This window comes from Haliaeetus albicilla, chromosome 2 (assembly GCF_947461875.1).
Source record: "Haliaeetus albicilla chromosome 2, bHalAlb1.1, whole genome shotgun sequence".
Lineage (NCBI taxonomy): Eukaryota > Metazoa > Chordata > Aves > Accipitriformes > Accipitridae > Haliaeetus > Haliaeetus albicilla.
This window is the reverse complement of record NC_091484.1, coordinates 61,680,274-61,703,114: the sequence shown is the minus strand read 5'-3', so window position 1 is coordinate 61,703,114 and position 22,841 is coordinate 61,680,274. Positions and strand designations below refer to the sequence as shown.

At 37.6% G+C, this 22,841-nt stretch overlaps 1 protein-coding gene across 3 annotated transcripts; it reads left to right on the top strand.

Annotated features, from left to right (window-relative positions):
- The first annotated feature begins 339 nt into the window (after nt 1-339).
- Nucleotides 340-18,032, top strand: ENKUR (enkurin, TRPC channel interacting protein). Of its 3 annotated transcripts, XR_011323376.1 has the most exons (7): nt 340-533; nt 616-745; nt 4,120-4,265; nt 7,443-7,669; nt 9,522-9,668; nt 13,782-17,454; nt 17,567-18,032. XR_011323376.1 is itself a non-coding variant. In XM_069777132.1 (6 exons), the coding sequence occupies exons 2-6, from the start codon at nt 669-671 to the stop codon at nt 13,953-13,955; spliced, it is 771 nt and encodes a 256-aa protein (XP_069633233.1). In that variant the 5' UTR covers nt 340-533; nt 616-668; the 3' UTR covers nt 13,956-18,032. The 3 variants fall into 3 exon arrangements, 2 of the variants coding, with proteins under 2 accessions (XP_069633233.1, XP_069633246.1); XM_069777132.1 differs by having other exon boundaries at nt 13,782-18,032; XM_069777145.1 differs by lacking the exon at nt 340-533 and adding an exon at nt 1,982-2,085 and having other exon boundaries at nt 608-745; nt 13,782-18,032.
- The last annotated feature ends 4,809 nt before the right edge of the window (nt 18,033-22,841 follow it).

Here is a 22,841-nt window from a genome sequence, read left to right as displayed (position 1 = left end):
GGCTCGGTTCCCCTCGCCCTCAGCCGCCCTCAGCGCGGCGCGCGCACGTACCGGCAGGGGCGGGAACAGCTGCCACGGGAACAGCTGCCACAGGTACCGCGCGCCCCCCCGCCTCACACATTCTCCCACCCGCGCCCCCCCCCCCTCCGCACACGCGCAGATCAAACCGCCCGGCGCGCCCTGATTCGGCCTTGCCGGCTTCACCTCCGCGAAGTGCGCCTGCGCGGCTCCGGGCGTCGCTTGGAGCGATTGCGCCTGCGCTATCGCTCCCGGCCCTAGCGGCGGCCGATAGCTGCCTTCCGCCGGAGGGAGGCGGAAGCGTGATGGGGTAGGTTCCGCCCCCTCGTGGCTCTGTTACCTAGCAACGGGTTGCCCTAGTAACTGCGGAGACAACCGTGGGCCGGCCCGCGCCTGCCTCGGCGGCCTGAGGGGGCTCAGCGGCGGGAGGGAGCTGTTCCCTGACCTGGGCCCGTGGCGAGGAGGGAGGAAACGCCAGGCCCCCTCAGCGAGGGGGGCGGCTTCCCCGTGGCCAGGCCCCCTCAGCGAGGGGGGGGGGGGCGGCTTCCCCGTGGCCAGGCCCCCTCAGCGAGGGGGGGGCGGCTTCCCCGTGGCCAGAGCCTCTCGGCGAGGTGGGCGCTTCCCTGTGTCCGGGGCCCCTCAGCCCGAGGATGACGACGCAGTGTGCCCAGGAAAGCATCTATAACCTCCTGCCCCGCCTGGAGGAGAAGCCTGTCAAACCTCCCAGGTACGTGGGTGTGACGGTGCCACTTGCAGTGACTGGTTCTGGCAAGGCAATGCACCTTACGGGTAACATGTATTTAAAAAAAAAAAATCTAGTTTTTGCGTAGTTGTTGCTCCTCCTAATGAGTCACTAACTAACATCTGAGGGCTTACAGCCTGCTCCATGAGCTGATGATTCAGTCTGGTATCTTCAATGCCATCTTGTTCATTGACAAAGATTTTACAAAGCACTCTTTCCACTCAGAGGAAAATTACGTGACATCTTTGTTACACACACTTACAACAATTTTTCAGTGAGCAGCTGAAAAGTTGGGGGTTTTAAAATTTTTTTCTCAATGCCACACTTCCATTCTTTTCATGTGTCAGGTGTGTCTTCTGACATTGTCTCTTTTGCTTCTCTTTCTCACCCCTTACCTTAAAAACATTAAAAAAAGGCCTTTTGCCCCCCTAGTATTAATTCCTTTGAGAGTTTTTATAAAATTCATATTTGATAATATGCAAAGTTTTTTCAAGTCCCTATTACTTTATATGAAAGAAAGCTGTTACAGCTAGCATTTTCAATGAAAGGTTAATGTAGGTCATAACTCAATAGCTTTAAAGTGGGTAGAAGTACCAGCGACCCTCATTAGAACAAAGGCAGTTATCCGTTTTCAGGTAAAAGTGTTCAGACTTGTGAGATTCCTAGTTCTGAACCTTTTCCATGCAAAAATAGATCATACATCTTTTTTTGTTTCCAATGTGAATGAACAATACTTTAGGCAGAGGAAAGTGAAATGACAGTATGGCAAGGCACACAGCACACTAAATCTATTCCTGTCCTAATACCATTCAGGGATTTGGATACTCCGTGACCATCAGGTTCAGTTTAGGCAAGGGATTCCTTAGGTTGGATGCCATCTGACTAAATCCCCTTCTCATCTCACTGACTTCTGTTGTCACCCCGCTTCCTGCTTTGGTAATCATGTGCCAAATATCCATCTGGTAACAACAGTGTCAAACCTGGTTAATGGCATTATCTGACCAGTTTTAACTAATGCATACAAAATCTAGGGTCTTTTTTTTTTTTTCAAATGAAATCATATACATTTCACTCTCAACTGACCAGGTACTACTCAGGAAACCACAGCAAGCACCCTCATTTTGCACAACTTTGATGTCCCAAGATGACGCCTAAGGAATAGTAACTGTCTTACAAATGTATTGTCTTTTTTCCCCCTTGCCAAATGATGAATGGATTCAGGTTCTGAAGTCCCCCATACCCATGTTTTCTTCCTTGCAACCCTCTCTGACACCTGTGCATGACAGCATTTAGCCACTTTCTCAGCCTGAAAAGTCACCGAAAAGGTACAACTGCCACATCTCTTTATCCAAAGGAATGCCTATAGCTGTCCACAAAAGACATCTTACCTTATGCCAATGTAATAAACTCAATACCTTCTCATTCACTTTCTCATTCCAAGACTGTGAACCCTACTAGGTCAAACTCCTCATAAAGTCACTACCTTTCTCTACTGTGTGGCTACAATGCCACTCCTAGCAAATGATGAGGAACGCAATTACTTATGAGTGTGGTGGGTTTGTGCCTATGTCTGTAGCTGTTTGGCATGAATTGAACAGAAAAAAATAAATAAAACTTCATTCCTTATGATTACAGGTATTTCTGGAATTATATATAACCTTATGTACATAATCCTCTTTCTGATTTTGGAGACCAAATCTCCAGAAGACAAAATAACTCCACATTGTTAGTGAAGTCCTCTTACGTGTTCTAATGTTATGATCAAGTACAAATACATGTATTGGACATTTCCAGCTCACATACAAAAGCTTTTATCAGTGTTGCTACTATAATTCCCATTCACTTGGCCCAGCATTACATCGTTCCTTTCATACTATTTCAGTATTTCTGTAAAACAGGTTGCATTATATATAATCGGTTTTGTTCTTTTTTTCCTTACCTGAAAACATGGTATAGTTTTTTCATAGACACTTATGTTTTTTCTGTGAAAGAACAGTGCAATTGTTCATCAGCTTTTATCTACCATAAATTAACATTACATGTTTCCTAAAGATGGACAGTTTTTAAAAGGTACAATGAGGTAGCCTGAGCTTCAGGAGCAGGGAGTTCTGCTCCCTCAGGAAAACATCTGTGACAGCTCAGTCCTTCAGATAGAGGCAAGATGCTGCTAATCAGCTAATGATCAGCATTTGGCTTCTTTTGGAGAACATGTGTGCATACTTTTGATTAAAGCAGAAGTTACAGTGCTGTATGCAACATTATACCATAACAGCAGTATGTGCATACAGCTTTTCATATCTGAGCCCTTACTGATTTTCAGATTAGCTGTTTCAGTTAGTGCCAAAACCACCACTGATTACAGTAGTTCAGGATCATAATTTGGATCTGTGTAATATAAGAAATATACAGTTTGCTGTGCTGTTTCGGAGCAGTCATCCATCTCATCTAATCTCTTATAATAGTCTGTAACAGATGGTTCAACGGCAACATTGAGACAATGATACAGTGGACAGTAATAAGATAAACTGATGATCAAGGACATTCTGTCCAACTCTGAACTACGTTTGACGTGTTTTTGGAAGCATGAGGTTTTACATACCTCTAAAATTTGTTTCATCCCATAGAATGAAGCAGTTCTCATTATCAATACGTATCTCATGTTTTTTGAAGCCATCTGAGCTTTTCCTTAGATGTGTTTGATTGCTCTGTAAGGCCCTACAATGTACTGCAACTACAGCTTCTGAAACGGCCGAGATACATTGGCATTTGCATCTTTCTCTTACTACAAACTTTCAAATATGGAAAATCTAGTAAAGTAGGTTCATGATTACTATATTCCTGTAGATGCACAACAGCTGCATATTTTGGATGCATTTTTGAACAAAACAAATAGCCACATTAAAAAAACTTTAAAAAATGGAGTTAATTAAAAAATAAAGACCAAAGTGTGTAACACACAACCTCATAAAAATAATTAATTCATGCAAGCAGTACTCAAAGCAGTTTATTTCCAAAATTTAGGTCTTGTTGATTTTCAAAATGTCTGTGTTCAGTATTTATATGAACAGTGCATACAGGAACCATTTCCCAAAGTGTGATAATACTGACCTTGGAGACACAAGAGAAGAATGAACAAGCAAGCTAACTTCAGAATCAGAAAAACCACTTGTCAGTGCAGTGCTGGGCTTAGTCTTAGTATGGAGGTTGTATGAGTGATGGCCTTTATTTGGGAAAGAGTACAAAACAATATAGCTTAGGCTTTTGGCATGAACTACTGCAAAAATGTATATTCTTTGAAAAAGTATTTTTCATAATTTTCTGACCTTTAACTTCTTTATGGCTATTTTTTAACATCTAAGGTATATATCCACATTCAGACCATCCATGAAACATGAAGCAGAGAAAAATAAAGCTCAATGGAAAACTATGGGACCAGCAAAAGTTGCAGTGCCATCTCCAAAAAATTTTCTGCAGAAACATTCAAAAGAACCAAAGCTACCAGCAAGTAAGTGTAGACATGAAATATATGAAATGTATTTTTTTAATTTTAAAATTGATAATATTAATGTTGAAAGTAACAGTTAGTTATGGAGAATCAATTTTTTTTTAAATCTAAAATAATTTTTGTATGTTGGGACAGTTTCCATTGTTCCTTTTGTAGTATCTATGATACCAAAATTATTTCTTTATTTTACAAAAATGTTTCTTATTTATTGTGTAAAATATTGAAACAAGCATCAAGGCGATTGTATATGTGATTAGAAAATACAGTAATTATTTACTGTCATGTGGTACAAAACCAGCTGAAATATAAAGCAAAATTCTATCTCTCTTGGCTGCAGCTATTCAGATGTTGAAGATGTGTTGATGGTATGTTCTATCCTGCTGATATTTCAATTTTTAATTACATAGTTTAGATTTGTATGTCATTCTTTTCTGCAATAGATCATTAACATTTAAGTAATATGAATGGGGGTATTAGAAGTGAACTAATTGTTTTTAATGCTTGAAGAGATATGGGAAAAGTATGTGTGCCTTTCTTGATGTTACAAGCAACATACAGCTTTTACTTTTCAGCACTCACTGTCTGCTCTTAATCCCGTAGTGTTAAATTGGCGGGCAGTGTTCAAAGCATATAATTTTTTGGAGACCTGCATGTCACAGAAGTAAGAAAATTGGAATATTTTGTTGCAAAATGCATGCTATCTTTGGGCACAAACCGTAATTCTGGGTATAAGGAGTTGACAGTTCTAATGTTCAGCCTCATGGCCGGTTCTGCAAGTGTGGAGTGACCTTCTTAGTGCTGCTGGACTTCTAAGTACACTGCTGTCAGAATTTGTAATTGAGTTACAAAGTTTCAGCTTGAAACTGTTTTTAGCCTGGAAAAATAGAAGAGCTTAACTTACAGTATTAAAAAAAAGCTGTCTAAGAGAATGTAGGAGTCCAGCACCTGAATTTACATGGCACACACAAATGGCTTTAGCACTGAAAATACAGGCTGTCCCAGGAGGCTTTGGAAGCTTAATGCCTCAGGCAATATGGATTATAGAACCTTAAGGTAAGCTTTGGTCCCAGAGGTCCTGTAGGCATCCTGGGTCATTTTTGAGTAAAGCCTTCACTTTTTCAGGAAATCTGAACAGTGTTCAGTATACTGGAATGTCATACTTCATGACATCTGAGCATTAATGCTTCCAAGATCAAGACCTTGTTAAATTACCACACTAGCATTTTAGATGGGCATGGGAAAGAAGGTTGATCCACCAAGAATTTGGAGCAGTCTATAAGATCTCTTTTAAGTACTTGTATTATAAAATTAGTGTTATCTACTTCAAATTTGCTATATATTGAGATACAGCACTCCGACTCATTTTTCTCAGACAAGCAGCTCACAATATTTCTATTTCAACTTGTTGATTCAGGGCTTCATAACAGAAATATGTGCTTAGGTGTTTGCATTTGGAGTCAATGAACCAGAGCCTCAAAATTACTATGACACATCATAGCTTTGATCCAGACTAGTAATTTCATTGCCATGATTAGATCCTAACAGATCTTGAGAAGGAACTGTATCATTAACTCAGAAAGTTCTTGTACTTTGTTGGATGGAATTTCATACCTACCTCACAGAAGTTACACTGCTTAATCACCTCTTTTAAAGCATGGTACTTTCATCACTTGGAATTTAACCGGTTGTCAGTTGTCTAAATGGGATTATGGCATTGTGTTTGTGGTATCTGTGCCGCCTTCAAAACTGGGTTTGATCCAACTAGTTAAAAAAAAGATTGCAAGGACAGAACAGAAAGATTGAACATTTTTCTCTAAAGTCTGGGATAGCGTGATTCTTTAGAGTCTGATTACTCACCACTTCCTTACAAAAGGTGTGTTTCCTAACCTTCAGCTGAATCTTGTTGTATTACTGGACTTGGCATTCATTTTAACCAAGCTTGGTTGCTGGCTGCAGTAGTGGGGCCTCCCAAAGCAGCAAGTGTGCACCAGTGTACTGCAGATAAGGGTGAGCCAGTGCTCACTGAGAGGCTTCAGAGATCTTGTTTCCAAAAAGACATCCTAAGAGAAATAGAGATTTAAGTCTGTGTGTCCTAAAGTACTAAGTTATGGCAAGCTATCAGGTTGTAAAAACAATACCCAGGAAAGCACTGGTTCATGGGGTCAGTATCAGGAAACCAGCTGTTGTAGGAATGAGCTCTGTCACTTGTGACGTTACACTTACTTTCTGCCAATGAACATGAACTCAGACAACCTGAATCAAATCATTATCTCTGATAATGATTGACTTAGTTACATCTAGTGGGAAACGTGGTGGGAAATGAATTGTCTTTCATCACTCACCTGAAGTGAGACTACTCAGAAGACTACTGACTTTCTGTTGGTGCCTTGGAGAAAAGATTACACTAAAAAGGAATAGTTTCTATATTCTCTGGAGAAAGGAATGTGAGAAGTTGTTTACGAGTGTTAGGGAGCAGCAAGAGCAGGGCTTTTCCCTAAGGGGAGGTGAGCCAGAAATTGAGGGCAACCACAGTGCAGGCTGGACAATGATCTCACCAACAGAGTGCAGTCCCATCACACCAGAGGCAGGTGAGCAGAGTGGGGTGGTGATGAAAATGTGTCCTATCAATGGCCTAGTGACCATCAGGCAAAATGGGGTAACAGGCCAGATCTATCCACCAATTCCACATAGCTCTTCAGGAAGAGGACTAGGGGCAGGCATGGCTGAAACAGCTCAGCCAGGCACTGACAGCACAGGGCTGAGCTGAAATGGGGTTCCTAAGACCAAGGGTGTGGGGTGGATGCCCCAGGTGAGACTGGGCAGGGCCATTAATGCCTAAAGGCCCTGACAATGAGCATCTCCAGTAAAAGTAGTTTTAATTACATTTTTAAAAAGTCCCATACTACTGCAGTTAAGAGGAAATGAGTGACATATTATAAGAAAAACCCATCTAAACCAACATAGTATTTCCTAGATTATGAAACTTTTATTATGCCAAACAAGCATACTCATTTTCATCATAGTACATTCCCAGTCAATTCTTTCATTGTAGATACAGTTGGTTTCTATTTTTATGTAATTTTGTACATAATTTTTCCCTTTTGAAAAATGTAATAACATTAAATTGCAAAGCTCTTCATAGTTATTGCTGAGAATGTTTACATGCTCGATTCACAGGAAAAAAAGAACAGGATAGTAAGAAATTGCCTGCATTATCAGTGCCACGGAGGACAGATCACCCAGTTATGGGAATTCAGAGTAAAAAGAATTTTATAAATACAAATGCAGTTGCTGCTATCACGGGATTGCCTAAAAAGCCTCAACCTATTTATGTTGATAGAAGACAGGGAGATAAATATCTGCTTGAAACTTCAGGACTTGTTCCAAAATATATTAAAAAAAAGGTAAGTTTTATTAAATTATAGTGGAAATACTAGTAGCAATGCCTATTTTAGGTTCTCTATTGCATTCTCCTGTGAAACGTTTATGATTCTTTTTGAGATGTTTAGATACCACTGCTGTTTGTGGTAGACCTTTGAAATGCATCAAGAAGAAATCACTGGCACTAGAATTGTGCCTTGCCTTTGCTCTGTATTCACTTGCTTATGCTGTCAGAAAAAAATTGGCAGAATTATGCTGCTAAAGCAATAGCATATGTGTTGCATTGGGAACCCAGGGAGCATCTGATGGGGAGACAAATGGAGTTCTGTGATGAATGAATGCTGGCTCTTTAGGAAAGACAGGCAGGGAAGAAGAGGAGGGGTTGCCCTTTGGATGAAGGAGCTGTTTAAATATATGGAGCTCTTCTATGGAATTGGCTGGTTGAGCTTGTGGGTCAGGATCAGAGGAAAGGCCAGTAAGTGTCAAAAGTGTGTTTGTTATGGACCATCCAATCAGTTGAGGAACTGGATGAAATTTCTTTAAGCAGCTTGAGGAAATGTTCTGATCACAGTGCAGCTGCTTAGGGAAGACTTCACCCTCCTTGATATCTGCTGAAGGGACAACACAATGGGATGAAACCAATCCAAAAAGGTTCCTGGAGTGTGTCAGCAACAGCTTCTTAACACAGATGCTAGATGAGCCAACCAGTGGTCATGCTCTTCTGGTTCTGCTACTTACAAATGAGAAAGAACTGGTCAGAGGTGTGATAATCAATAGTAGTCTTGTTTGCACAGGCCATGAAGTAGTTCAAGATCCCGTCCTCCTCAGGGAAGCAAGTGGTTGTGTACAGACCCTGTACTCCAGGAGAGCAAACATCAGCTTGTTCGGGGAACTAGTAGGTAGGACCCCATGGGAGACAGCTCTGAAAAGCAAAGGAGCTTGAGAGAGCTGGCATGCCTGTAAGGACAACCTCGTCCAAGCACAAGAACAGTCTGTTCCACTATTCAGGAAAACAAGATGTATTAGGAGTCTGGCTTATTTAAACTGGTAACTCATGACAGAGCATTATGCAAAAAGAGACATGATGTATGACATACCTCATGACAGGGAAGATGCAAAAAAGCAAACCTGCAACCCTTGCAGTACCTTTGCATGGCTAAACATATCTATAAATGATGCTAGTCATAGTGCCACCCAATGCTAAAAGATTTGTGAATCATTTAGCATTTGGTAGAAAGAAGGTAGACTCCAGTACCTTCTGGCACAGCTAGATAGGCTTCATTTTACAAAGGATAAGGCAAAATAGATGTGTTCCCCCAAGTATATCTGGGATATTCAGAAATTATTTGTCCTCCCAGAAACACAATTCTGCCACATCCCGAAGGGGGTAGTTTATCATTCCTAACTAGTCCAATTTTCATGTAGGTGTTAACACTATCACTCTCTTCTATGGCATGCAATGTTCAGCAAAATCAGGATACAGGAAGACCTTTCAAAGAAAGTATCTAAGGAATGCGTTTCAGAACATAGAATCTGACACCATATAAAAATGTAAAATAGCTTGCTGTCATTAACAGGTTTCAAACTCCTCACTGAACCATCAGTTCTTATAAATAAACGTTTCGGTTTCTGGATTCTGTTGTCTTCCAAGGTTGTGAAAAGAAATTGAAGGGAATTGTTTATATGTTTTGCTCAGGCTAGAAAGACAATCATGTCTGATACTTCTAAGAACACAGTGATTTAAGATTTTATTGCTTGGTAGCGCAAAATTCCATTTCAAGCTGTCTTTGCAAATGTAATATACTATGGATGACAGGTATTTCTTTGTTTCCTTCATAAAAGCACATATAAGAAACTTCTTCCTTCCACTTATAGGATTATGGTGTTACACCAAAATATGTAACACGGAGAAATGAAGAAATGAAGAGAGCTCAGAAAGAATACGAGGCCGGTATCTTGGAGCATCTCAAGAAAAGAGCCATGAAACGGCTATCTGATGAAGAAAGGAGAAGTCTTCTGCAGGTGCATATTTTGATTTAGTGTAATTAGTAACATGTACAAAATATTAAATAAGGTAATGTCAGTCCATGTAAGTAATAAATGTATATTCTATTTTTTAAGTGAAGTGAATGAGTTAGCTACTTTTTCACTAGATGGAGCTGTAGAACAGTTGTAAACTGAACTGAAGGGAGCTGATCTAGCTACATTTTAGTCCAGTTTTACAAGTACTTCAATTCTGTTAGATCCCTATCCCCCTTAATGACTTGGAATTTCAGTGAAACTTCAAAGGAATGCAGAAAATCACCTATATGGATTTAGTGACAGTTCTGACTCTCTACTTGTGAATCATGGAAAAATATGCGGGTTTTTTTTTCCTGATGCATAACATTGACACTTTTATTGGCAGTTTCTATGTTCACATTGTGACCTCACTGACTAAAGTATAAGGTCATGCTTTAAAATGTAGCAAAAACAGAAAACAGAATTAAATTGCAATATACTTGTAGAACTCTGGCTGGAAAAATTGTATTTTGTCAAGCTGTTTTGGATACTGTCTTTCATACAGGTTTTATTGCAGAAGATTTTCTAAAGAGAAATAATACCATAAAATAAATAGAGCGGAAAAGAGACATTTTAAAGTATATCCCATCCTTGAACTGGAATTTCTTATGTCCACATTTTAGCCAAATTTCCTATGAAAATGAGGCTTAGATTACTGTGATACCTATTTATCAGTCTGTCCCTTAATAACTTGATCTTAGCAGCCACCTGAAACAAATTAGCAGATGGATGGGCATCTCCAAGGTGCTAAATTCCCATAAAAAAGCCTGCCGAATATTTAGAGAGAAAACACAGTGTTTTAACTCACTTGCAAAGATTAACTGGTTAATCAGCAAGATCCAAAATAGCTAGCACAATGGTGTCTCTTGCTTATGCAGCAAGCAGTAGAAGCTAGGAAGGAGTATGGGAGAGAGGTGAGGGTATTGCATTGACAGCAATATAAAGAACATAACAGCAAGGGTGAAGATTAAGATATTTTTATGGTGGGAAAGGCATGGGACAAGCTGATGGTCCAGCAAGTTAACTATGCAGCAAAAAAATATGTGCAAAAAGGCATGTGAGTTCAGCTGCTCACAACTCTGCATTTAGTTTTATTAAAATTGTGTTCTGTATTTTTCAACTAGAAGAGTATACTGAAATATTTTTTAATTAAAAAGTTTTTGGATTGTTTTTATTAACTCAGTATTTTCTTTTAAATTTTTCAAAAAAGTTTGCTCTTTCATGGGTCAGATTATTTATACAGTTATATTGTCAGGAGGAATTAGTGTCCCCAGGGTATGTGGCTTCTACCCCGTGCTCAGCTGTAGACATATGGGAATTCCTGTCTTTTAAAATAATTGACATTGCTAGTGAACACATGTGCACTATCTAATTTGAAAGAATACGTGGCAATAGATGTCTGAGAACAAAATCAAGCCTCAAGAACTTACAAAAATAAAGGGAAATAATTTCTGCCAACATATTTTTGAACTCTCCATTGTGCTTACTTTGGTTGGGATTTTATGAGAATAAAAGAGAGTGTTGATAAATGCAGTACATATTTCTCACTGATCCAGTATGTATTAGAATTCCTTATATAGAGTTAGATATTCAGTTTGTGATCTAGCCCATAGCAGTAATGGTCAGCATATTACATTGCTCTTGGAGGAGCTCTGAGGGAGACTTTTATGGAGGGAAGTCATGATCTGCTTTTGGTCTCTCCACTCTGTAGGGATAGAGTAAATTGTGATGAGTGCATGCTCTAATGTGTTTTAAAATTCACTGTTTTAAGTGATTTCCAAACTAATTTTTACTAATGTACACAAAGAATTATTTAAAAGAAGCTATGAATGACTCTTCTATGAAAGTTTTGGAAATATGGTATTTATTTTCATGAGTATATATTTGTAAACTATACCTGATGCCTGGTACACTAGGAGCTTTATTTAAGTACTTTACAGCCTTGGATTGCAAAGACAAGTAGCATTACAAGACAGTAAATAAATAGCCTTGTTGCTCTAAGTTTCACATGTTGAGGTAGGGTTTTTAAATTTATGTAGATATTGGTATATGAAGATTTTTGGAATAACCTTTATGGACAACACTTAGATGCTTAATATGAATATGCAAAAAGCACGAATTGCTATGCAATAAATACACTGCTTTGAATCGGTAAAATATTAGTTCATATTAAAAAGCATGTTTTTCTTAGTATTGGCAGCGAGAGGTAATTTTTTCTGTTAAATCAATTCATACAGTGGACAAAATCATTCAAGTTTTTTAGCACAAGAGTCCTTGAGTTCCGAAATAGAAGCAACAATCTTCAAAGCTAAATATGTGTTAAGGTAATTCCTTTAAATTTAACTTCAGTATGTTAATCAATTAGCCAGTCTGGGAGAAAAGGTGTTAAATAATAGCAAAGAAGGACATGAGGTTGGAAATCACAGCATACCATAAAATCAGTATGTCAGCTGAATCCGGTTTTAGTTATGAAGCAGAGTTGAAAACTTTAGTTCCCAAGAGAGTAACTTCAGTTCATTTTTGAAGATACTTTGTGATCTCCTCTAAGGAAACAGAACTGAGAGCCAAAAACATTTTGGAAAAGTGTTTTCTCACTGATAGCCATATTACATTATTTACTGATAGCTGTATGAGTTCCTTGTAGTAGGTGTGATTATTAAGTTCACCCATATAGTTTTCATGAGGACATTTGATGCACTGAACAAACTCTACTAAATCCTCATATATGCATGTATAGGATGTGTAGATTTTGATTATCCTCTTGAGGAGAGAAAGTAAGAGAAATTGTTGCAGTAATTGTGAAGATGTAAAGAAAAATTTTATTTTTCTACCACAGTCTGGTTCCATTCAGCATGTATTGGTGGATAAAAGTTTGTCTCTGATGTTGAATTAACAAGTTCATGAGCATGTTTCAGATGATTGCATGGGTTTTTTTAGGCAGAGTTTTAGTCTTGGGCTTCTATATATGGAAGATACAGTTCATTTTATCTAGTAAGGTAATTCTTCACATAGCAGCATTCAAGAGAGGTAGCAGTTACTGAAATTATTGTTGACAGGGTCAGTAACAGTTAGGTTTTTTAGTCCAAATGATAAATAAGTTGCCTACAGATGTTATTGTAAATGTAGATTAGGAAAGGAATGCAATTATTTATAATTTTTTCAATGTAGTTTGTAGAAGTTAAAATACTGTGGGATCAGTTTGGTGTCCATGGTCTGAGCAGTCTCAATTACGGAAAATTAAGCTGGTTGTGAGATGAACTAAAATGCTGCTGAATTTTGGCTGGAGTTCCAAGTATTGGTGCTCTTGTGATTATCTAAGGTAGGTAACACCACTGTGTGTGACATGGTGATATCTGTGGTAGCTAGGCTGCTGTTTATGGGGAAGTGTTTTCTGTAGTACAGTTTGTAAGATAATTCCTGTTGCATTTTGGAGAAAAGAAGACATTTGAGTGATAAGAGTTTTGAGGCAGCTTTTATGAATCATAGTAGTTCCTCAGTGAGCATATTAGCATTAGATACAATGGAGCAGTCACAGTTGCCTACCTGTAGATCATTGAAAGCATAGAAAGTCTCTTACATAGAATAAGGAAGAGTCACTCTTCATTTACCTTGTGCAGTTTTTCTTGACGATACTGAGGACTGGAAATTAAGTGTACAGACTTCCTTGAGTTCCTGGTAGGCTACAGAGTTGACTGTTAGTCACATTGACATACTTTTTTTCAGTTTAATATTTTTGTAGCTCGTCCTTCGTTGGCTAGTTTAATTATTGTTTTGCTGCCTCTTACAGACTGTATTTTTTTCTCTCCAAGGCAGAGTTTTGTAAAGACCATTCCTTATATTGCATCAGAATGAGTCAAAATTATTTCTGTTGCAACCTCTTTGACTTTTAAGCGTTTAATTTATTTGATCCAATTAAGATGATTAAACATTATCCATATATTTATCTATTATTTTAACATTGCAGTGACACTCATCAAATGAAATATTAACAAAAAACCTAGGTAGTTTATATGCATATTATTCTTAATGAAGTAAGTTTTCCTCATATATTTCCTTTTCTTGTAATGGCACTAGGGGCTGAAAAAGAACTGGGAAGAAGTGTATCGTGAATTTCAGGGTCTTTCGGTAGAAATAGACACCATACCCAAGAAGATATATAAAGAAAAGCTGGAAACACAGATGAAACAACTGGAGCATGACATAGAAGTAATTGAGAAGCACAAAGTTATCTACATTGCAAATGAGTAAGGACTGTTTTTCAAATATTGCCTCTTTCCTCCTTTTCTTTTTCTCTATCTCTACATCTCCAAGAAGTGCCCCCCTAAATCCTGAGAAGAAATTGACACCGCCAACTATTCAGAAGGAAATATTCAACTAATAAAAGTATGTAGCTTCTTAGAAAAGTTGTTGCATATAGCTCTCATCTGTATAATTCACAAAACATTTTAAAATAAAATTCTTAGTTAAACTTTGAGTATAAAAACATTAATTTAATCTATTATTCTTTCTAATTTTTATTAACTACTAAGATTTCTATAAACATCATAGAAAAAGCATAAAAAATACCATTTCATATGTTTGGAGCACTTCTTTCCTTGCATAGCCAAAACAAAGTGAAATAATTAGCTGCTGAAACAGCTTGGTAAGTATAACTTCAGGGTGGGATGGCTTCTGGACTAGTTATTAAAGAGCTGTTGTGCTTTACTTAAAAGCTTGAGTGATTGTATTTCTAAACAGCTTGACTTCTGCATAACATTTTGTGTACTCATTTTTTTGTTACCAGAACCAATTTTTATGGTGGAAGCCCATAATAATATAGACTTCATGCAATATAGATACCACATGTCGCTTGCTGTGTGTGTTTATGCATAAATAATTTGGTAATACTATAGTAAATCTACAACTAAAGTAGAAAAATGTGTTTTGATTGCTATTATGTGTGTAATGTTAGAATGAAAGCAATATACTAGCATGTGAGTCAAGACCTAGGAAGAAATTATATCAGCATACTGTAGTGCAATTATTTGCATAAAAAGAAAAATTGTTTTTCTTTCCTACTGCTTAACCTTTGCTTCAGAACACAGCTTTTTCTGTATGGTATCAATCATTACCACCAGCAGCTGTTGTGACATCGTAGTATCTGACATCAGCACAGGATGAAGTAAAAAACCTCAAATGAACTATTAAAAGCTGAATTTTCATGTACATTAAATTCCTTTCATAAATTTGTCAGGGAATGGCTTTGAAGACTTCACAGTGATTCTAGGCTATATTTCTTGTGCATCTTAAACTTCTCTATGACATGCACTAGGAAAGTGTGGGTGAGCAGGAATGTGTATTTTGTTCTTTGTAAGTTACTGTTAAGCAATCATGTTTATTTTTGAAAGATATAACCTTGAGGAAAGCTGTGGTTTTGTAAAATATGGATTCATTTATTGTTTACTCAAAAGAATGACTTATACCGTATATTTTAACAAAACCACACCAATTACAAGCACTTAATAACATGTCACATTATCTCCTAGTGAAGTACAAGATGCCTTTCTTAAGAAATGCAATATAATCAAACATGGCTGTTTCTTATGGCTTAAAATAAAAAGCTAGATTTGACTCCAAAACAGCATACATTCCCACTGCCTCACTCTCAGCTTTTAGTTACTCATAGACGATTTGGCTGAGTTAGGTTGAGGATCTGGATTTGGTTCTTCCATTTATCATCAGTGCTAACTTAATGGAAATGCAAAGTAGGTGATGGCTTATCCCAAAATTTGGGACATGCAACTAGGCCACACTTGGAAACACTCATCATTCACCAGTAATAAAGACTGCTTTTTAAAAATGTTGGAAGGATATTAGTATATTATTGGAAAGTTAGGAAGTGAACAGGAAGGGATGCAAAAAGTATTCCTGCTTAACAGGAGAAGGAGAAACTAAAGCCAGTGCACTTCTGTAGCTGAGTGGGCTGTCACTAGTTTCTTTCAACAGTACTGTGGGGGTTTTTTTGCATAAACCTCATATAGTGTTTTGCAGGTAGTTGCTGCCACACAGGATGTTCCCCTCTTGATACGTGTGAATAGCTTCTGTCACCCTGTGGGGAGGTTATAACTCCTGCCATCTATTTTGATGTGTATTCCATGCAACCTACCAACACTTCCGATTATGGAAAAAATATATTATAATGAAAACCATTGAAAATACACACAGAAGGATAACATTCTTACCCTTTAACTCTCTCTGGGAAGTTTGACAAAATTTACAGAATCTGAAGAATGTAACTCTGTAATTATATGTTCAGGAAATGCCAATAATTGAAGGTGTAATGTTCATGAATCAACTAATACGTAACATCAGTATAACTAAAGCAAAAATGTGAGTAAACTCAATTGTTCTGATAGAATTGTTCCTTCATAAAAGTTATTAAATATTAACAGAAACAAGTCTGTCCACAGGCTAAAAAGTAGCATTACCAGTTGAAACGTTCTCTAAATTCACTAGTCAATTACTGAGAATCAATGAAATAATGAGAAAGAAAATCATCAAAATGCTTCTAGTACTTCATAATTATCAAACTGGTATTTTTAAATGGTCCATATTAAATTGGATAACCATCACAAAACACATGCTAAACGGGATATGAGTGCTGTGTTGGTCAGTAAGAGTTATGTTGCCACAAACTGAAGATATTTCCTGTTGGAAGTTGTGCATGACAAAACTGTGTATCTATTTTTTAAAAATAGCAACATGAAATTATGATAAATATCTCACTGGCTGTTCTTCAGAATGGAACTATTTATATCCAGGAAGGATGGGATCAGATATGGCATCATCACAAACACAGGGAGTTCCTGATCCTATGGCTCCAATAGAGCTGCCTCGAGCAAGCATCAGATCTGACAGGAGCATATGGGCTCCATGTGGCTGGTCTCAAGGCACGGTGGTTTCTTGGACTATACATGAATTCCTGGGGACTAAGTCTGGGACAGTTTCTCAAAATCTTCCTTGCAGAGGGGTAACCTCATTCCCCTCACGAAATGGTAAGGGCAAAATTCTGTGGGAGAAATAATATGGGATAAATTCCTCACTGATTTAATTTTACTTAGTCTCTGCATGTGGGTTTTATTGTAGGAGGGTATGTTCTGGCCCTTTGTATATTTTTGTGAAAAACTGGTATCACAAACTGCTGCTGTGATCGCTCTGCCACAAAGCTAAAATCTAGTCCTTTCACTGGGGTATGTTTCAGGGAAAAGAACATATCTAACAATTTCAGCCCTAATGAAGGCAGACATCTTTCAGATAAGAAAATTTCACATATATGCAGATTAATGGGAGTCCTAGATAAATGCTAGTCCTAGTCAATGCTTTCATCTTCGGCTTTATGATGTTTATTAATAATATAATTACAGGAGAGACAGGTGGCAAACCCTATTATTAAGGTTGCCTGACATTTCCCATAGTCAAGGAAGCCAGCTGCTGAGCCCTGCAGCTGATTGGGACCATCCACCCCAGTAACTAGAGGCGTATTGAGCTTGACCAAGCTAAGGAGGACTGGCCATTTCTCCCGATGAGTGGGCATCCAAGGTGGTGATGTATACTTGACTGCTGAATGCCTAGATTGTATTTTTTTTTCATTCTGTCTCGATCTTGTTCCAGCTCCTTTTTATTATGTAATGTTATGTAAATAAAATGTGAGTAAATTCAGGGTTTTCATCCTCCAGGCTAAGCAGTGGCATTACGGTAGGAATCCAAGGTGAGCTGAGTTTCTTGTTTGTGTTTTTTGCTTTACTGTTTAAAGGGTGCTGAAGTATATGTGACTTCCATTTCACCAAGTTATAAAAACCACACTTCATATTTTCTTCTAGACTGTACCTCCAACAAATGGTTGTAGACAAACAGGTATAGCCAAAGAGTAGACTACGTTCATGTCAGCTGGTCTTCTTGATGCTGCTATGAGGATGGACTCCTGTTCAGTTACAGTACTAGCCTGTGTTGTTAATTCGTTATTCCATGCCTGCCTCCACATTGACTCCACAGCATGGAGAAATTCACACAAAAAAAAAATTCCATGCAAACACTGGAATAACTTTGTCTTCAAATTCTTCCTCAAATGTTCTTTGCAATGGTGCCCACCAAAAATTTAACAACAGCTGAGCTGCTGTTGAGCTGGGATTAGGGCTTATCTCGCTGACCTGTGCAGTTTCCTTGAACTCCCCTGGCACTGTAGCCAGTCATTTCTTGTCTTAGGCTTAGATTGTAAGTTATCTGTTGTGTGGATCATCTTTTTCTCTCTTTGCTTAGTATCTGACACAATAAAATTTTTGTCTGTAAGTAGAGCTTCTGCGTTGTGATACGTGCTTATAATAATATTAAATATGATCATCTGGGGGATGAATTAAGACCATGCAATAAAGGGAACAGATTCAAGTTGTTTACTAAAAGGATCTGTTTTCCAAGAACCCTCATCTCATTTGTTTCAGCAACTGGAAAGTAGGAGTTGAAGGAAGAGAAATGAAATTTAAAGCACTTAACTTATTCCCTAGAGCAATATGATTTATTCATATCTTTGTCATAGAATGTTTTTGAAATGCAATTGTAAATGACTTATACCTGGCTTTTTCACTGGTAGCCATTAATACTGCATTTCTCATTTTTGAGGTTCCTGAATTCTGTGATCTGAGCCCATATGTTTTAAATACAGGATATATGTGCCTAAAGTTAGAAGCTATGCTTTGAACCTAGGCAGCGCTATATAATAGTTTGAAAACTATTGTCTCAAACTGGTCACTCAAAATTAATGAAAATAATGTTTAAATTACTCTTGCTAGGTGAGAGCCCCATATGGAAATTTCAGGTGACTCAATCCTCTAATTCCCAGAGCTGCTGTAAAGATAGACAAGTACCTCTAGAACTGTTCCTATATTGCTTCAAGGGTCATATTAAAGTTGAGGAAGCAATGTAATAATTCTCTCTTCAGAGGAAAAAAATTCAGTAGTGTTCAACGTGTGGCCCCATGCACTGCACAATGAAGAAACAACCGCATTTTGCTGTTTGCTCAGGAAGAATGGTCTGTCTTTTACACAAACAATAAAATTAGCAAATGGTCTAAATCCAGCATTCCAGCACCCTTAGGGAGCGGGTCATTCTGTGCAGCAACAGAGCTCAGGGGTTGGCTGGCCATGAACATTTAGTGTGCCTACGCTATAGGAGAACTTGCTGGACCAGATTCTGCTTTTCAATACACTTTTGTTACTGCTCTGTTTATTCCAGGCAAGCTGTGAAGTATACAAAATTACATCAAAGACAACTGAGCTATTTTGGAGAGAGAGAAAAAAAAGTCCTTAAATTGTTATTTGTTTACTTGTTTAAAATACTTGGAATTCTTTTGTTTTGCAGGTTTTCCCAAATTTGCTGTAGTTTATTTAAAAAAAAAAAAAAAAAAAGAGGGATGAAGCCAACTGAACAACCTCCTTTAAAAAGAAAACAAGCTCTTAACAGTTAAATTCATTATATTGGGTGTGACCCACTATATATTTACAATTCCCTGACTAGTTTTCATGGCCGTGCGTGATGAATTTGTCATAGCATATGATGTAAGCAGCATTTCTTAAAAATAATGCTTTACCATTCCAACATCAATGCTTCTAAATAGCTGGTTAGAGGAAATATTTGCATAATATTATGAGGGAAATAAAGTTTATTCTAGTATTAAAGGACAAGAGGAAATTTTTGTTTGTATTTTTTTCAGCTATAAAGAACTCTGTATTAGTAACACAAACCTGAAAAGCAGGAAGAGTATCTTCAGGAGCCAGGAAATTGCAAAGTGAAGCTCTTGCTGCTCTAGTCTGGCACAGTGAGATTAATAACAAACAAAAATGTAGTTTTGTATTAAAGATGTTTATCATAGACCAAATAAGTCAAGAAGCCCAGAATTCTGTCAAGCAGTGCCTAACACTGATTTAAAGGTCATAAAAAATTAAAAAAACAGACTAACATCTTGAATGGCAGCTTTTAGCCATTTTCTTGATATTGGTTATTGTAGTTAATTTTCAAAGCCTAAGTCAGTGTCATAGACTCAGTAGAGGTTAATTGTGATAGCTAAATGCTCTGAGCTTCCCTTGTGGATCTTAGATGCTGCAATTGCTTTAAAGTTGAACTTTCCAATTCCTCAACGTGCTAATTCTGCTGAAATTGAAGGTGGACAGAAGCTAGATTCCAGCTTGCAGTGCCACCTCATCTCCTACTGTAGTACAGGAGTCACAAAGGGGAAGTATGGCATCTATACTACTGTACATGGTAGGATGCTACCTAGCCCTGCCTAATTGGACAGCTTTTCCTATGGTCTCCCTACGTTCTTGAATGTAGAGGAACAGTTTGAAATACTGGTTCATGTTCTCCCAGATGTTTGTAACACTGTCTGGCAAATATGTTCTGCTGCACTCAGCATCTTCAGCAGTCACCCTATGGACTGGGTAACTGCCTCAGGTAATGCAAAAGAACTCAGAATTCTGGAATATATTAAAACTGGATATGAAAGCAATTTAGAATTGCTTTCAACATGCCCTGAAGTACTGTATATGCTAGACTTTTGTTTTTTATATTCTCTTCAATGATCATTTTACCCAAAAACCTCTTTCTCTGCAACAACTGGGGGGGGTCGCTTACCCTGTAACCACTAAGAAATACAGGTTTATTCTTGATAAGATTGTTTACAGTTCTGCTGTTCACATAACAGCTGCAGCAACAGGCAGAACCAGAATAAGAGCTCTTGCTTCATCCCCTAATTGGCAAGCTTCTATCTAGGTAAGCCATACCTCTTGAAATATTCAGGATTTTCATGCTTTTCTTGTCTATTTTTGGTGTTTACATATTAAAGTGAGTTGTCAAATGTTTAACTTCTTGGGAGGAGAATACATAATGGAGTTGCAAAGGCCAACAGGTAACTCCATGATGTTTGTCTTGGACTGCTTTCTTGATATATCCCTGCCCCCAACCTTCTATTTTTAATATTTCTTTACGTTAGAGTTGTGAAAGGGTGGATACTGTATGTCCTGCTTTTATTAGTAACAAGGTAAGAAAGGAAAAGATGTGTAACTGAAATTATAAATTTTGGTCTGTACAGGCCCAAGATATAAATACATTCAGAAGGGATTTGCATATAAGTCTTAACTCTGCTTTGTTTCTCTGTGTGTCACTTCTTCCATCTGCTCCTTTATGTCTTTTGGCTATGTGTTCAGACCTACTTGTTAGTATGATCTACGCTATTTTCTTTTTGTTCTTTCCCCCTTTGATCATTTCCCATAGTTGTATATCTAAAAGTGTTTATTCTTTTCCTCCTATTTTTAGTTTATAAACAAACAGCTAAACAAAGATAATAGAAGCGTTCTTCAGAATGCTTACAGTCTTTCTCACAGTTAAGGCCCTAATACCATGTTTTAAATAATCATATTTTGTCCCTAGTTAAAAAATGTTTTGAAAATTTACTGTAAATTCATTCATTCTACACCAGTTCATACTGTAAAAAAACAATGTAAACATTCACTAAGTACTTATACTTCCATAGCAAAATCCTTAGCAGCTTCATTTCCATCATGCACAAAGAACCTCATTAATTCTGGTTTCTCTTAATTCTATGGGTTTACAGAACCATAAATTTGTCTCATTTGCAACAAAATTTAAAAAAATTATTACATTTTATGCCAATAAAACAATCTTACATGGAGAAGAGCGACTTTGTGGATTGGACCGGTGGCTGCTGATAGCAGCACTACCCTTCAAACTGTACCCCAGCTAAATTTATCTAGTTTTTCATTTCCATATTCTTATTTATTGTTATTAGCAAGACATGACACTTTATTACACTTCTTAAGTGAGCCCTGTAAAATTGTTGGAAGAGAAGAATACCAAAAGGAAGACTTGATAAAATGCAGTCATCCAACCTTGACAGGAAGAACAAACATTTCCTGCTTAAGTTTTTCAGCACAATGCCAGGGGAATTTATTTTTTAGTATCTTGTTCACGTTAATCTTTTTCAAATTGTTAAGCTTCTGTCTGTGGTGTAGTTAGAACAATCTCTTGTATTGCAGTGGTTTGATAAAGAATGTGGTTAAAAAAGACAGAAAACTCTGTAATAGTAACCCAACTAGTCCAAAAGGTAGAAGAAGCCAGTACTCATACAGCAGTGGCAAAATTAATTTGAGTTTCTAGCTGTAATCCAAACAGCTTCAGAACTACAGAGCCCAGTTCTGTGATGTTTATGCAACAGCAGCTTTATCTGTAATGTGGCAGTAACTGAAGCAGATTGCATTAGCTTTAGGGCAAATGTGGCTTTAGAAGGGGTTCTTGCCCACCTCCAAGCAAGGAGAATCTTCAAACCTTGAAAAGTGATTGTGAATACAAATCAGATGCATTTAATCCTGAAGTTTAGATGAAACATTAGACTTTCTTTCTCAATAGTTGTATGAAATGTTGACATGCAATTGAAATGCAAAAATATTTAGGGATTTTGCCCATTATGAAAATTTCCTATATATTTTACAAAAATATTTTTATTTACTTTATGTAGGTTTGTACAAGTCTGTATATGCTGTTTATCAAATTCACTACTTTTTATTAAGTTTATTTTAAAGCACTGTGAACAGGAACTATTTTTTTCCAGCGTACCTCAGTCTTTATATACAGGCATCACTTCTGAGGCAGATATATTCTGGAGTGGTCTCTGTCATTTTGCGAACCTGGTCTTCTGTTCTTTCAGACATGTTGTCAATTGTAGTGATAGTTCTAAGAGTAGTTCCTTAAGCCACCAAAAAGCAAAGAGATCTGGCTTCATATAAGAAACAAAGCATTTATCACAAGATAATTTTCAGTTGCTTTAGTACTTAACCAGTACTTAGCCAGACTTTAACTGGTGATTCATTTGTAGAAGCCTTCTTAACACCAGAGTCCTAAGCTATTAATTGTCCTATCCTAGTTCTAATGTAAGTGCACTAACAGGATGCACCTAAAAACCAGCCCACACTGGACACCAAACTCCGAGTGTAGACATACCCATAGTGTTCTTTGGATTCATCTTATGACTTGTGGCCTACAAGTCTCAATGACTACATTCTAGAAAAGTAGTGCACCAAATGGAAATGTCTT

Coding starts and splice junctions, on each gene's coding strand:
- ENKUR (XM_069777132.1), top strand. CDS start 669: ATGACGACGCAGTGTGCCCAGGAAAGCATCTATAACCTCCTGCCCCGC. Junction 746..4,119: donor AAGCCTGTCAAACCTCCCAG/GTACGTGGGTGT, acceptor TTAACATCTAAG/GTATATATCCACATTCAGAC. Junction 9,669..13,781: donor AAAGGAGAAGTCTTCTGCAG/GTGCATATTTTG, acceptor TAATGGCACTAG/GGGCTGAAAAAGAACTGGGA.